Source organism: Corvus kubaryi, unplaced genomic scaffold, assembly GCF_017639235.1.
Source record: "Corvus kubaryi isolate FWS band 111438036 unplaced genomic scaffold, C.kubaryi_AGA036_p1.0 71, whole genome shotgun sequence".
NCBI classification, from domain to species: Eukaryota; Metazoa; Chordata; class Aves; order Passeriformes; family Corvidae; genus Corvus; species Corvus kubaryi.
In genome coordinates this window covers 2,871,769-2,888,439 of record NW_024582059.1, presented here as the reverse complement: position 1 = coordinate 2,888,439, position 16,671 = coordinate 2,871,769, and the positions used below count along the sequence as shown (strand labels likewise).

General features: G+C 41.0%; 1 protein-coding gene across 9 annotated transcripts in view; it reads left to right on the top strand.

Annotated features, from left to right (window-relative positions):
* LEF1 (lymphoid enhancer binding factor 1) overlaps positions 1-8,317 on the top strand; it is a 71,589-nt gene extending 63,272 nt beyond the window's left edge. For 7 of the 9 annotated variants that reach the window (XM_042049647.1, XM_042049646.1, XM_042049648.1 and 4 more), the window contains one exon: positions 7,194-8,317. In XM_042049647.1, the coding sequence (XP_041905581.1) occupies positions 7,194-7,273 (80 nt within the window). In that variant the 3' untranslated portion in view covers positions 7,274-8,317. The remainder of the gene's footprint in view (positions 1-7,193) is intronic. The other 2 variants (XM_042049653.1, XM_042049650.1) reach the window with 1 other exon arrangement.
* The last annotated feature ends 8,354 nt before the right edge of the window (positions 8,318-16,671 follow it).

Genomic DNA, 16,671 nt, shown 5'->3' with positions numbered 1-16,671 from the left:
GAAGGAGGGAGGGAAGGAAGGCAGGAAAGAAGGAAGGAGAGAAGGAGGGAGGGAAGGAAGGCAGGAAGGAAAAAGGAAGGGGATAAAAGCTATTTTCAGTGCAATCAAGGGACATGGGGAGGGGTAAGTGAGGGTAGTAGCAAAGCATACATTTTACAAATTAAAGAACAGCAGAACACTTTCAACTAGACAATCAGCACAGATATGGGATTAGAAAAATAAGAAAAATTGTTAAGGATTTTTTCAAAATGGGTGCAGCATAGTCAGCTATGAAGCTGATCTTCAGTGTTTCATATTTAAAATTGACACTGACAAATGGAAAAAATAGGTAATTCAGGAGGTGAATGTATATGTTTGTTTTGTTGGAGATGCCCAAGTTGCAGAACCAACTGTGAAATTAGAGGTGCTTAATGAAGTTTGAATTTAACCACATTTACAAGTGATTAAAAAAATCCCAAATTGTTTCACTTCTGAGGTGTTAGCAGCAGGCGGCTTGGGCTAGAACGAAGGAGAGCAGTGGGACAACTATTGTTCTATCTCTTCCTGTGGGATAGGGTGGGAACAGGGAGTTGACTGCTGGTGCACCATTCTTCTCTGGATAAAAACGGTGTATTTTGGTGGATTTAGTAAACTCACCACCAGACTGAGAATTCTAAGGTCATGAGAAAAACTCTGTAGAAACAAACTGTTTCATAAATAAGATGTAAGGTTTGGAAATGTCATTTCATTTCCAACTGGAAGAAAACTTCAGCATTTTAATGTTTTTCTCAGGTTTATATTGCATTTTCACTTTTTTAGTGTATTTACATGAAAAATTTCAAAATGAGTTTTTGATACTGTGTTTCTGACCAGCTAGAAAGCAAGTTTTTATGATACTGTCAAAGTCTTTCCCAGTTGTTTCTGGAGACTAAGCTTGGGTGAAATCTGTCTTCTAATTTCAACAGAATTGTATTCAAATGCAATTTTGTCAAAGCTTAGCAAACCCTAGCATACCCTTGCACTGACTTTTGCTTCCATTTGCCTCTGATTTTAGAGATTGTGATTAAAGAGGTCTTCTGATATACATTAATGCAGACCTAGCCATCCTGTAGACAAAACTAACCAAAAGGACAGAACAAAACCAAAGAGCCTAACTGTCATGTTGCAAAAGTCACTGCTAATAAAGCAAACCTTCTCATACCAGTCAGTTCCTTAATCCTCTACTTTAAGAATTTTTTATGCAAGTCATCTTGTAAATCTCTGACTCTTTACCTGCTTGTTAAGACTGTACCATATAAACAGTTTTGAAAGCTTGCAGATTGGAAAGCTGTACAAGTAAGGAAGCCCATAGCACAGCCAGCTGAAGCACCACTGTCTGGTCACTTAAAACATGAGCCTGGCAAGTCAGTGAGACATTATGGGCTTTAGTCAGAGCTTCCAGGACATGAGCTTTCAGCTCCTCCTTCCAGTGGTAGGAGCAAATGTTGGGAGCATTTGTGCAGCAAAGGCGTCATTGGAACTGGGGTGTAGTGTGTGAGCAGGGTTAGAGGCAGCTGAAGAAAATGGTACCAGTGACCATCTCTGAATTGGTGTTCTTGCCACAGGCATCAGTACAGTGGGATCAGGGGTTAAGAGAACTATGTAGGCTTAAGTGAGCAGAGAGGCATAATTTCTGAAGTTGCTTCCTCCTTGCAAACATTATAGGATATGTGTTCCCTCATTAATATTAAACTCAGGAGTTTATGAGAGCCTTCTATCTATCTTTCATCTCAGGGATACCTGAAATTGCACATGGTAAAATATTATTGCCAAAATAACTACACAGAATTGGTTTCTATGGTGTAAAGGCAAACGAACACACTAGGCGGTGGGACTACATTTGGATGAATAGCTGGTTTTCTTCCCATATGTGTGTCTTTTGAGGTACAAAGGCTTTCTGTTGTGTATTTTGGACCAGTAGAGATTTTATGATGAGATGACTTAATTGCATCAAAGTGAAGTTGGTATGTTTGAATTCTGAAACTAATCTGCTGTGGAAGTGGTTTCTGTGTACTGATGTCTAATGCTTGTAGTGTTGCTCTGTGGATGCCTGTGTGTAGAAGAGTTGATGGAAGCTCAGGAAGATATTCAGGTTATATCTGACTTGCCTTTGGTTTCATGAAAGCAACTGTTTAAATTATTCCATGTATCAGAAGATTTAACTGTTGAGATTGTCTTTCAAAGTAGTGTAAATTCTAACCTATGTTTAACTCTGGCAGAAAAAATTATCTACAAAGGAAACTGTACCTGTGTTATTTCTTTCTTCTGAAAGAATTTTCACTTACTGCTTTACCAATACCTCATGTTCTTCTCTGTTACAGCAGGTGAAAACTGAAGTAGCAATTTCAGTACCCCTAGCTCTCAGTCTAGAAAACAAATAATTTAAAAAATAGTCTTCTGAATATTTATTATATGCCATAAAGATTCAAAAAGGAGACAAGCCTATTTCTTCCTCCCTCTTCCTCACCTTTAGTATACTGTTCCTCTTTAAGAAACTGCTAGAGACAGCTGTCTAGAGGCAATCTGGTTTTTATTATAAACATGGAGCCTCTCTCCCCTCCTACCCCCAACAGGAAAAACATGTCTTGGGTCTTCCAGTAAGATAATTTAAAAGATTCTAGCTCAGTGATAGAGCTTGTAGTTTTGTGCTGCCTACACTGGGGGCCTTCGATAAGAGCCACACCTGCTTGGTATCATTGCCATTAGCTGCACTAAATGGGAACCCTAAAATACCTGGGCGTTTTCCGTGCTTAAACTAATCTGCTCTGGAAGAGGTCTCTGGCTTGGGAAGGCTGGGGGAAGAATATTCCTGCTGCTCAATTAATGCATCTAGCTGAGGTCAAACTAAGAGGACAGAAGTTAGGACTCCAGGCTCCACCTGTAATTAATGGAGAGGTATTTTTAGGGGCAGTTAATTCAGGGCATTTAAAACAGCAGAGAATAATTTGCTGTTGAAGTTTCCATTCAGTTACCAGCAGTGGACCAAGGTTAAAACTAGCAAGGGTGATGGAGGGGCTGGACAGACCAAGAAAAACTTCATACTGACACAGTTTCAACCTGGCAGCATCTGTTACAGTTTTAGGGTACAATTTTATGTCATTTCTTTGGATACAAAAGCAGCTTATAAAGTTTCCTCTACTGCCTGCTGGTATCCAGCTCTTGCAGAGAGGGCTTTTTCCTGCTTCCTGTAGGTCTCTCTATCCATGTTTTGTAACAGCTTGTGGGACCCTGCAGCAAATCGGATTACTAAAATGACTGGGGTTTTGTTGGGAGGTGCTTTTTTTGTTTAGAAACAACAAGGGTTGTGGAGTGTTTGTTTGTGTTTGCCCTGAACATCTCAAGGATCTGGTTTGGGCTAAACCCACAAACCATGGCACAGCTGGGCAGGAAGAGGAGCAGACTGCATCTATATGCTTGTGCCTGAAACCCTTTCCAGCTCTGCTATTAGAGAAAATAGAGGGACTTCACAAACAGCATGAACCACCCTGATAAATAATGACCTGGTTTTGCATAGCTGGGTTTCTGAACTATTGAATAAACCCTGGCTGGCAGTAAGTCGAACATGTTCATTTTGGACTTACAAAGAAAATGACAGTTTCAGCTTTTGGGTCCCTGAACTTGCCATGTTGTTTGAAGTACTGGATTAAAGGACAGGTTTGGAGATGGACTTTTTTCTTTTTTATAAAAAATACGTGTAACTGTCTGTTATATGTAGTCTTGTCTCTTCTTAGAACTGTATCCAAACAATGTGATAGGGAAAGGTGTAGAAAAAAAGTACCTCATTTAAAAAGTTTAATATCCCTTGTCTTCTGTGAAGGGTTAGGTGTCTCTTTTACTCCATACTTACTCCTGTACTGACTCGGACACTCTTGACTTTCTTCAAAAACCTTTTCTGATTAGCATGACCTAGATGAAACTGCATAATTCTCTCCCTTGTTCTAGAAAAGTTAAAAGACCAGAAGAGGAGCACAAGACCTTTGCAGACCCACCCTTCAATCCATCTCATTCCAAAGCATGGAGAGGGCTTCGGATCCCCTTGTGATCCCCTCAGCCACTGAGCCCAGGCTTGCTAGGAGAATTTAGTTTTACTGCAGTGATTCCTGGATTACAGTTTTATCACTTCAGTAGTAAGGCTTTTCTTTTTGCACTGTATTATTCTTGAATCTTATGTCTGTTTCTTTCTTGAGGTGTTATTTTCTTTTTCTTTTTCCCCTTTCCTCCTGCAGTCAGATGTACACTGCAAATGGCACAGACAGTGCCTCCTATTGTGGCTCAGGCTCAAGACTTCACATATGTAAAATGTGACTTGCAGCACTTTCTTTGAAGCCTAACCACAGCCAGGGAGCTGTAATTGCAGTCTTTGATTTGTGCCGACTTCACTTGTGGATTGGGCTTTGCTAGGGCATGCCTCGCCTGGCGAGACTTCAGCTGCAGCCCCCCAGTGAAGCCTTAGATGTGGGAAGTCTTCAGTCTCCTTAGCACATGCCTGTGGTTTCTTGAAAAGAATCCTGATTTGACCTGCTTTATATCTGTAAGGCAACACCATCATCACTCGTATTTTTTAGGTATTATTTGGTTTATCAGCAGCAGAAGCAATTTCCAGTGTGTAGCCTTAATGTGCAGCTGGGGAAAGGCTGGGTTCTAGATGCTGTTTTCAGGATAGCTACTGTGTAATTTGCTGTACTGCAGTATTCGCTCGGAAATAAAAATACGTGGAGCTTCCCTGTGCCTGTCCCCTTCCAGAATCACCGTGGTATCTGCAGGTCTCTAGAGGAGCTGGGCACAGTTAGGAGCTATGGAAAGGAGGCAGGTGCTGCAAAAGCTGCCTCTGGATTGAGAAAGAAGCAATGGCCGCTGTTGGAAAAAGCTGAGGGCCAGAGCAAGGCCGCAGTCGTTATTTTAACCTCCTGACTTCAAAGACAGCTTGCTGGTAAGGGAAGGGGGGAGGAGGCAGGGAACCATCTCAACAGAAGAGCATTTCATTTCCTTCAGTGAAGTAGACATTCCTGGCTGCTAATGGGGAGTAGCTCTGAATCACAGCGCTTGTATCAGACTGCTGTGAACTACTGGCCTGGCGCCTCAAGGCCATTCCTCAACAGGAAGCTGAATGTTTTCATGTAAGACTGAGAGGAAAACCTTCCCAGGAAGAGCAACCTGGACCAAACCTTTGAAAATCCGGGATGAAAAGGCACAAAATAAATATAAAGCTGCAGGGTGCTCTCCCCAGTGTTTCTCTGCTGTTTGCTTGGCCTCTCTTTCGTGCTCCTTGGAAAGGTAGAGCCCTTCGTAGCTCTTTGAGCCGCACGTGTTACGGAGCACTGCGCTACTTTATAAAAAATAAAAAAAGAAAAAGGCAGGAAGCTCAGGAGGCTTTTTTTAGTTGGGACATGGGCTGGTTTTATGAGGAAATAGGAACTGAATTAGTCAATACAGACCACCTTTGTTGAAACTGCTGGTTTGCCAGTGGACTTTTAGCTATGCTGTTTAAGAGGCCTCAGTGGCTTTAAATGTCCTTTTGTGGCTACCAGCAGCAGGTGAAAGTTATTTCTTATGTATCAGGGATGGCAGTATTTGGGCAAGGAGGGAGTCTGCATCAAATCTAAGCTATAAAGAACAGTGTGCTATAAATTCATGCTTGTGTTTTCTAACTTCGTCTGCAGCTAAACTTCAGTGCCCTCAGCTTTCCTTTCCACTATAACAATAGCCATGTGGGTGACCTCTGATAAGGAGTCAACTTGTTTAGTACGACTTTGAGGCCTCAGCTTATGTTGATTAAAATCAAAGGGTACAAAATCAGTTTTGGAGGCTTTCTACCCTGGACTACATGAGGCAGTGTAACTCCTTACGCAGGAGTTGCCCCTCTACTATGGGTGAAACGTTTTGCGTTGTAATGGTTTACATGGAAGCTGCAGCAGATGCCAGGTGGGTGCTCAGTCATAAATGGTCCTGGTTTAAATACTGCTGAAATTTAACATAATGTAAAATTTGCTGACTAATTCAGCCTGTGGCTCTTGCAGGCTTAAGCAGTTTATCTATAAGTTTTCTTCATAAACTTGTTCTGTCTTGCCTCTCGTGACTCAAGGTGCTGGCAGTGTATCTTCTTTATGTGACTAAGCATTTTGTGTTTCTTCTGGTGAAAATTTGTTTACCTTCTCCACTGAACTGCATTCTTGTGCTAATTTTGATCATTCTCAGAAGCTTTGCTCATTGAACCCTCTATTTGTTTAGCAATTGAGTGGTACGTGGAGACCTAGAGGTTAATGTTGATTTTTCTGAGACACCATTAATCCCCAAACAGTTACTGGAGAGCATGTGTCCATGTGTCGAAAAACATCTGACTTGTTAGGGAGATTTTGGGTGGAGACCCTGTTATAACCCACTTGTCTGGATCAGAAGGGTGAGGGTGATGGTTGAGTTGGCAATTGCATAAATGAGCTGATGTAACCCAGAAACCTAGTGGGGAAGGACTGTTCCTCTCTGGATGAGCAATTCCTATTAGGCCTGTACTGTGGGCTATTTCACATGCTCTAAGAACATAAATCCTTCCAAGATCCTAGTGAACTTTACTGATAGGGATGAGGCCCATGGTTCTTACACAGCTGGAAGGTGTTCCCTACCCTGCTGAAGAGCAGAACAAATCCTCCCCAGTCATGAGGACGGATGGTAGAATCAGTGTTCACACAAGCCTCATCCACCACATTCCTCTACCAAACCGCTTGCAGAAGGCAGCATTTTTTCATTTCTGCAGGGAGGAGAGCTTGAGGCTCTGAAATAGAGGTTTAATTGACCTCAACCACTGCACTGCAGTACCAAAGCCTGAGGATGTCTAGTTTTGTAATGGTATCTGGGTCAAATGTTGTAGATAATTGAAATCCACTACAAAAGGGAAGTACTTCTGTAATATGCTGGATGCTTAAAACCCCATCTTTCTAGTTGGTATCTCTTTACAATCCAAAGTACTTTCCATAAACATAGTTGCAAACTTCAAGCAAAAGTAAGTAGTAATAAATTCTGCATTTAACTTTGACATTGTAATGCACATTCCACTAATACAGTTGTCATAAGAGTTACAGTGACCCATCATCAGCTTCTTTGAAGAATTTTTTTTTTAAAAGGCTTCACATAGTCCTTATCACACTCTCTCTCTCTCTCTTTCCCCCCTCCCTTCCCTGTAGGTGGGAAAAGAAATGCTTTCTCAACTTGCAAAGCAAAGGCGGCGACACCAGGACCCCTTCTGGAGATGGAAGCTTGTTAAACCCTAGGTGTGTCCTTCATCCACACAGACCACCCCCAAGGAGTCTGTCTAGGATGTCATTCACCCTGATGTCACTGCTAGAGACACTGAATCATAAAGACAATCACTGCCAAAATCCTTCACTATCACGAGGTCCAGCCCCGATATAAATAGAGCAAACGAGCTCCTGGGTCAGCAGAGCAGCTTTTGTCTTCACCTCTGCCTTGCACTCTCAAGCCCCCGTCTCATCTGTGCCCATATTGAGTCAGCAAACACAGTAGCATGGCTGTCTCTGCCTGCTTCAGCCAGCAGAATAATGTAGACCACAGCTGCCCCATACAGCACATCAAGGAACGGAATTTGCCTGGACCAGGATGACACGCTCAACCTTCTTTTTATTTAATGGTGCGACAGGATCAATTTTGGTTTTAGCTTTTTTTAAGAAACTTGAATGCTTTTATATTTTAACTTTTAGTTTGTAATTTCTTTGGTGTATATTTTACTAGGTATGAGCTTTTAAACAAGTGTCAGAAATCTGAAATACTTTTTAAATAAAATGAGTTTTTCTTTTTTTTTTTCTTATTTTTTTTCTGCCAGAGGAAAAATCTGTATGGAAAAAAGGTGGCTGTTCTGTTAAACTATTTGTAACAAATAGTGGCCTCTCAGTCTATATAATACAGTGTCCTATAGAACTAAATAAATGTAACAACAGTCAGCTGGTCAGTAGACATGTTAGTCTCGCATCATCTACTCTGTAAACATAAGCAATACATCCAGCAAATCTGACTGCAGTGAGTTCTCCTTCTCACCCATTCCCCTTCTCCTTGTAAAAAGCCCAGCACTTGAATTATTACTTCAATTGTTCTGTATTTGTATCTGTTTTTGTTAGCCTGTTAGTGGGATTTTATGCCAGTTGTTGAAATGAGCATTGATGTACCCATTTTTTAAAATAGTAAGGCACAGCCTTTGCCAAAAATACTGTCAACCATTTTTTTTTTGTCATTCCAGTTTGAGTTAATGTGCTGAGCATTTGTTTTTTAATAAAAGCTTTGTAATAAAACTAAAGTTAACCGTCTTTAAAATTTGCTTTTAAAAAAAAAAAAAAAAGAACAGTTTTTGCTAGAAACCCTCAAAGGTAGAAGCACACTCAGGCAGGCACAGTCACTTGTAAGGCTGAAGACTCTTGGCTCAGTCTCCTGTTGTAGGAAATGCAGTGTGTCTGTTTGGCTGTTTGCTCATCTGAAGTGATTTTGGAAAATTACTTTTTCTTTGAAAAGTGAGCAGAAGTCTCAGTTCCATACCAGAAATAAGGAATGGGGAGGCTCAGTGTTCCCTTACGCTACTCAGTTAGCTTTGGCCTAAGTGGAAGTACTAAGGATCCCTCCATCTTCATTTTCCTAGCAAAATCTTAGGGAGGGAGCAGTGGTTTTAAGCCGATGATTAGGAATATGGATTCCCTTCTTTCAGGATGCAGTCCATGCCACACAAGAGGTAGAGGCCTGAAGTTAAATTTCTTATAGCTGTATAAATTATCCCACAGCCAGGGACTGAAGCTGGCTGCAGAATCAGCTGTGGAAGACCTGGTTTCATGGTCTGAGATCCAGAGTCAGCATGGCCTGCCTACTGCCAATGGTGCCTGGGAGATGCTCCTGCCATAGCAAGCAGCACAGCTGCCTCACTTCTACTAAGGAACTTAAAAAAACCAGACACCAGAGGCATAGGTAAACTAGTCCACTGATTTGTGAGTGCAAAAGAAATATTATGAACTGCACATTGAATCATCATGCCTTGTATTCCAGCTCACAAATCTTGTTTGGTGTGAGACTGGACTGAGTCAAGCTTAAGCTACAAGAAATGACATAGGTCAGTTACTGCCTAAGGAAGCTTTGGAATTGGATTGTTTATAAATGACCCTTTAACTCTGTTGCATAAGAAATTTCATAATTAAAAATGTTATAAAACAGCTTCCTCTTAAACCAGCGTGCACTGCATGCATGCCCAGTTTTAAGGCTGTAACCAGCATATTAGTTCTTGCAATACTTATTTCTAGCAACTAGTGATTATGTTAAAAAAGAAGAAAAACAAGTGACCAGGCTCTCAGATGGCAGGAGAAAATATCTCTTGAGAGAACAGCAACTGTATGCTGGAATTTTGCAAGACTTGGCTATGTTTCCATTCAATTATCCCAGCCTTTGCTGGAAACCTGTCTGGCTTTTGGTTTGGGGTTTGGTTTTGTTTTTTAAAGGGGAAAAAAGGCAAGTACTTAGTGCAGTAATTGCTCTAAATCAAGGATTACTGCAGTGAGATCTGCAAATTACATGTTCCAAAGACAACAGTTCTTTTTAGGACTTTATAAAACATGACTACTTTGTTTAGATTTTTTAATGGCTATTTAAAAAGCCATTTACCCATTCTGAAAAATTGTTCCCAATAGAAGTCTTGGCTTCATGTAGCACATTGTCCCAAATACACTGTTGTGAACACTTGCCTGTCTTAAAGACAAAAGGTCTTTCAGCTCTAATAGCAAAGAAAAAGAATTTGGGAGCTAAAAATAATATCTCTGCTGTTAACATACAGTGAACACGCACCACGTGTTGGACTCATTCATAGATCAAAGACCTTTCACATGCAGCAGCTATGGGAAAGGTTAACTAATATGCAAGGCTTAGGATGCTGACATGAGAGCACCTGAAACAGAGTAACCTCGCTGTCCTGTAATATCCCCTGTGACTTGGGTCTGTGTCCACTCCTGCCCTCCCCCGCTAATTGGCATTTGTTCCTGTGGGACCGAAAGAGCAAATTGATGTGGGCCCTCACTGTTCTGTGCCAGCTTGTCAGTGGAGACAGATGAGCCAGTAAAGATGGCCAAGCGATGATGTTGCTACCCTGGCAGTAAGACTAGGTTTAAATCCTTGTGACACAGAACAAATTATTTCAGGTGAGACTCAAAACCAGCACCAAAATTCCTGATGTGCAATTTAGGCAGAAATTAGAATCTAACCATGTCTCTTTTGGGTGCCTGAGGAGATGAATAACCTGTATTTCCCCCAGAAAATATCTTCAAGGATTTAAATGCTCCTACCTAATGGCTGAGTTAATTATCCAGACACTTCTGTACAAGCATTCACAAACCACTCTCTGCCCCCACACTTGGTTCTGTGCATATGCTAAAAGCAGTTCTTGTATGGATCACAGCACGGGTAGTCTAGTTCATAAACAGAGCTATCCCAGTACCTAGGAAACACACAGCCTTCCCCCTCTCCTCACCAAAAACAGCAGACACAGAACAGGGGAGTTGAGCCAGGATTATTTACAGCTGATCCGGCCAACATCACAGGATGGTCTGGCTCCTTAGGCTTCTGGATCACCTGGACCAGAGCCATTTTCCCTGTATTACATAAAAGAACAATCCTTCAGCTAACTTTGGCTTCTTACGCAGCAAGTGATGACAGATTCACTAATTGTGCTTATAGGGACTCACCAGCTCTACAGAATTATCTTCAGTTGTAGTTTCCGCTTTGGATTAGCCAACAGAAAAGGCAGTAACTTGGTTGTACAAGGGACAGCTTGATGGCTGGGCCAATTTGCAGTAGGACCTTAAGGACCCAATCCTTGCTCCAGGCTCTAGGACAGCAGAGTCCACAGCATCAGTTGTCTGCACTCCTTTGAATCCACTACAGCGCACAAGGCTTTGAAGCAACCATTCTGTTTCCTGGTGGCCTCCTGCTCTGATCTGCATGGCAGCTAATTAGGCTAAAGCAAGACTGGCAGAAAATGAAGAACACTACTGAGACTAAGAAATGCCCTGTAACCTGTCCCATCAGGCAGCTGCAGTTTGTTCCCTTCATTTGCAAGGGGACGAACATGCAAAGCCGCCTCTCCTCCAGCACAAGGGACTAACACAAAGTAGAACATTAGAGGGGAAAGAAGTAAGTCCACAAATAGCCAGAAGTCTGTCAGCTATGAATACATTTCTTCTAAGTCAGGTCAGTGAAAAACTACTGGGCTAAAAAGGAAGTCAGCCAAAAGGAGAGCAGCTGTAACAGGAAAATGATTGGCTGTAAACAGATTCCGAGATGAAACCAAAAACCTAGAAAGTATGCCCCAACGCATTCACTTTTCCACGACACATCAGGAAGAGAAACTCTGGATTAATGTATGAATTTACCCTTTGAGTCTCCTCACAGATACGAAGCTCAGCTTTAGAAAGCCAAGCAAGCAAATGGGCATCTGCCCAGGAATAGGGGTGTATCTGCCAGAAACAGGGGAAACAAACCTCTTAATCACCAGGCTTTGGCCAGGTCAAAACAAGGACTGAAATACAGCTTCCCATCCTCCCAGATAAACAGTCATACCTTCAGGCCATGGGATTTAAATTATGTCTTCTCTTTGGCTGGGACACTCCTGAACAACCATGCCTTCACCGAATCACAGATGTCTGCTCAGCTGAGATAACAGTCACTGAATACCTGGTCTGGGAACCTTAGAAAACTAAGGTTTTCTTCTCGTGAATGATGTTCTACAAAACACATTTTGATAAACTCACCCATCCCACCTTCCAGAAACCCAGCACATACAAATAAGCAACAGGTTCATTAACCTGTCAGCTATGGAAACCAGCACAGACCACCAGAGCTAGGAGAAACATTTGTTTCACACTAGAACAACTCACCCAAGTGCTCTGTCCTGTTCACCGTGCTGAGAAAAGGTAACTGACATAATAAAATCTTCAGCAGAATAAGAAAAATAACATACTTCAAAACTTAATGATGGTCAAGAGATTTATTTGGAGAGGCCATTCTTTGAATTCGTATGAATTTCCTACAGCTAAGAAAAGCGGCTAAAAAAACCTACAGGCTATCTATCCGGCTGAGTTAGGACATCTCTGTCTAAGAGAGAAAAAGCCACAGAAACAAGGACTCAGATCTTGACAAAGGAAAATACTATAGAAGGATTAAGTTTTCTTGGCATCTGCCTGTGAAAGCGAAGTGCTGGGTAACAAAAGAGGAGACAGCACACGGCACAACATGGGAGTGACTACAGCCCTTGACTAAAAAAAGCCTGAGATGGACAAGATTCTTACATTCTAGTTGCTGCTTTTGCTACCCTGAAATATGTTTCCTTTTTACTCTTCTCTGTGAAATGTTTAATTTTGTCATGACTAACATCAGCAGCAACAACTTCTTTCATTCTACACTCTATTAATGCTAAATTAATGGGCAGTAATCATATTTGCAAACAAATCATGTTCCAGAACAGTCACTACTTTTTTCCTGTAAAGACCTGCTAGCTTCAAACTGCACTCAACTTTTTATGACAATATCCTGAAAGAATTCACAGTCAAAACACCTTAATCTAATAACCCTCAATAAATTTAACCATGAATGGTTTTAGTCACTGTTTGAAAATTCTAATTTTATAAGGAAGATTTCACGGATGGTCTAAGTTTCCCTTTGTGTGGGACAGGTATAACTGCGTGACCCAGAAAGCAAACCACTCACAGCACTCAGTTAATCACTGAGCAGCCTAATTCTGCCAATACTAGTACTCTAAAGCAGGGACTACCCATATTTAATTGTTTAGTAAATGTGAATTTACTGAAATTACATACTGAAACTGAATACCACATAGTTTCTCAATATTCAAGTAGTTTAGTCCCTTCTTCCTCTAGTCCATTTGATTTCACTTCTACTCTAGGGTTTCTCTCTCCTCCTTCTCTCTTGTATTTGACTGACTCCTCTGCTCTTGGCCTGTCCTCACTGGCAGGAAGAGTTCCCTGATGATGGAACAGCATTGCTAACTGCTCTTGCCCATTCAGCAGCAGTTTCCTCTTTCCAACGACCTAATGCTGGATCTCCTATGAACCTAAAAAAATAGATTTAAATCTAGCACAGGTCTAACACCTATACTGTATTTTCATTCTGTCCAGTTTGGAAATAAATACAATTTGAAGGAAGAAAGGGGAGAAAGACTCTTTTCTAGACAATTGAAGGAAGAATTTCCCTGCATATCTGCTCCCCAAGCACATTTGAAGGATGGTACTTCCTTAGCTCCCCGGTATGTTGTGAGGATCAGATACAATTATATGTAACTCATGTAAACCACAGACAGAAGAATTAAGGGATATTTTAAATGAGATGCAGACAGCTACACTACAGGTATAGTTATGGTAACAGCTACCACACAATTATATAAACATGGAATATACTGTATTTATCAACCAAAATTCAAAGAATTCTTCAGATCACCTTACTCCAGCAGTTGTCTCACTAGCTTAACCCTTTGCCATTTTTGGGTGGGAGTTAGCTCACTTTCAGAGGCAATGGCAAGGAAACTGAGACAGAACAAAGCACAGAGAAAGCTGATGGGCGTGGACTTAAGGGTTTCACCTGAACTATTTTATCGTGGGTACCTACTGCTAGTGTAGCATTACCCTGCCACAACCCCAGGGAATTGTGGAGAGACCCACGCTCAGGCGGAGGGTGTAACTAAGCAGAAATAACAGCTCACAAAAAGATGAAATGGAAAAGTGCAAACACCAGTTCCAACTACCCATCACTTCCAGCTGAACCATGAAGACTAGGCAGGACTTTCTCACCTGTCCCTTTACCAGATTTCATCCAGTTTCTTTTAGACATTGTGGCCAATACTTGATTAAATTGACTTGCAGATGACATCTCCTAACCAGGAAAAGCCTGCCACATTCTTCGCAGCATGGAGTAGTTGGGGTTGAAGGATGTCCTTGCTAATTCACATTTTGAAATCACTTCTAGTCAAAGGTATCTAAAATCCTCTAACACATGCTGGATTTCCAGCTGCCAAATATCAAACTTTGTTACTTCTCTCTCCATTCCCCAGAAGATTCAGCAAGTTCTTCAAAAAAACTTCCTTGCATGCAGAAGGTTGAGAACATGGCACTCCTTTTAGATTGATTTTTAGATTTTATTTCCCAATTTCAATATAAATCAGTTGTAAGCTGAGCTATGTGCCTGTGGACTAGCACTACTCTCATAATATGAATTACATGAAATTCTAAGTCAAACTGATACCAGCAATAGCCAAGCCCAGTCTTACCTGTCACTAAAACAGTTAATTCCCTAAAATACAATAAAATGTATGAAAAACTTGCTAGAAAAGCTAACTGCACTGTAGAAAAGCTCTGCCCTTTGCTAAAAAGCAATGAGCCTGGGGGTGAAGATAGTGCCTATTGTACGATCATTTGACATATTCATCATTGTTTGCCATTATTTTCCCCTTCCACTGCTACTTCAAATATCACATGTCAATAGGCTAAGCAATGGTTTCAGCTGTAAACACGTGCAAATAGCCTTTAGAATATAACTCTGGTCTTTGAGGTAAACTATATGTTCATCTTTTAATCTATGACAACCAAATGTCCTTACAAATTTAGATCCAAGTAACAATACTGGCTTCAGTTCATAGATTTGCCAGTTTAATGTCAACTTAGGCAACAATAGCTTTCAGTCTTGGCCAAAAATAAAATGTTAAGTCTCTAAGAAAGAGAAAGACTTCTTCCTCAGTTTTAAGTAATGCTTTTGTTTAAAGCAAAAAAAAATGGTATCAGGAAAACCACTTATGTGAAATTCACAGCACCTTCTCCCTGTCCCCTATATTCTCTCCTATTAAATGAAAAATTTTTAATTTTAAAACCCTCATCTCTCTAGTACTAAATAAACTAAATTCTCCAAGTATCTTGTCTCTTACTCAAAAGTAAGCTATTTAAATGCCCATCATCAATGTCACACTTCAGACACACTGCCATTTTCCCAAAAGCCCCCTGACTGGTTTTAGAATCCACAGCCTCATTCAAATCAGCTCCCTCTCAGTGAAACATTTCCCTGAAGTCTGTTTCACCCATGCTCCTCCTCAAAAGACTCACAGAAGTTTTTTAGGGCACTTAAAACATTATTTGGGTGTCCACTGCTCACTCTCTGACACTGATGTCACAAAAGCACTCAGAAATCCATCCGTAAGCAGATGGGATAGCCCTTTGACTCCAAAGAAAGTGAAAGGAGAAGGTGAAGAAATCAGGAAGCAGTATTTTTTTCAGATGGTTAAAAGCACAGTCTGATTGCTACTGTCTGAAGTTACTAATTAGCAAGAGCAGAATTTTGTTCCTGCAAGTAATTGTGCACAAGAATGTAGACAAAGAGGAAACAGAGGAAGAAAAGTATTAAAGTTGCTCTTTTCTTTCATGTTCTCCCAAGAATTGATGGCAGGTGGGAGAACTTGCCATTAAAATCCATGCCAGTTCTTTTCTAATATCCCCCATTATTTTGGGAATTAAGTTCAAGATTTAAAAATAAACTAGGACCCCCAAAATCAGGCTCTTCAATAAATACTTTTTTCAAGTTCTTAGAGGGATTTCAGTGCTGAGAAGAAATCATAGGAAGCTAGATGCCTCATTTGTTTAGATGTTCTGGAAAAGATCACTAGGCTTCCAGCTGAAATAAAAGGCTTTTAGAAATTTCACCCTAAATTGCAATGAAGAAAGAATTGCAACATCAGCCGTAAGGAACCCATTAGCTCTCTTGACATCTTCAGAGAAATAAAAAAGTTGTCAGAAACAGTTTACCTTCCACAACCTCTTTAGAGAAAACCAACAACTAAAAAGCCTATGAAATACAAATGCAGTGTATCTTACACCTGCTTATGCTTGTGGCTTTGTAGGAGTCAAAGCAGCAGAAAGTTAATGTAAAGTAGGTGAAGATTCTGAGTTGAAGCAAGGGCTTCCTTCCAATGACTGCAGTGCTCCCATCCAAATCAGGGCACCACTGTATGCCAAGGAGTCAGGGAAGAGTGGTCCCTTCATTGGATTGTGCATTATCTACATAGGTCCTGCCATGAACAGAGCAGAGAAATGTCAGCCTGTGCCCAACCAAGATCCACTTACTGTAAATGTGTGGTTTTATCAATTTCTATTGCACAAATGTTTAATAGATCCATTTGAGTATGCAAGGATAATTAAGAAAAAAAGGGGGATTTTATTTGGTGCTAATTCACCACATGCAAATTCCAGCTGTTTACTGTAGACCTACCACCAAGCATACACTTCTTCCCACAGCTCATCAGAAAGCCTCTTGCTGGTGAAAGTGGTTAATCCACAACATTTTTGTTGCTGAAGCCAAGACTCCCAAATGGGGGGTTTAAGTTACTAATGACAAAAAACTTGCATTCTTTAACTAGTGAATACTGTAAGCTTTTGTCCATTTACAGAAAACCACCCTAGAAGTGGTTGCTGGCAGAAAAATTGGACCAGAATAGAAGAAGCTGTTACTAGGCAGGACAGAGATGCATGAAGCAAAGCAGCAGCAAACAACAGGCTAGGAAAAAATCCTGTTATCTGGCAGCATGGGACAGCCAAAGTAAGCGACAAGTTCCTTAGTGCCCGCCAAGCA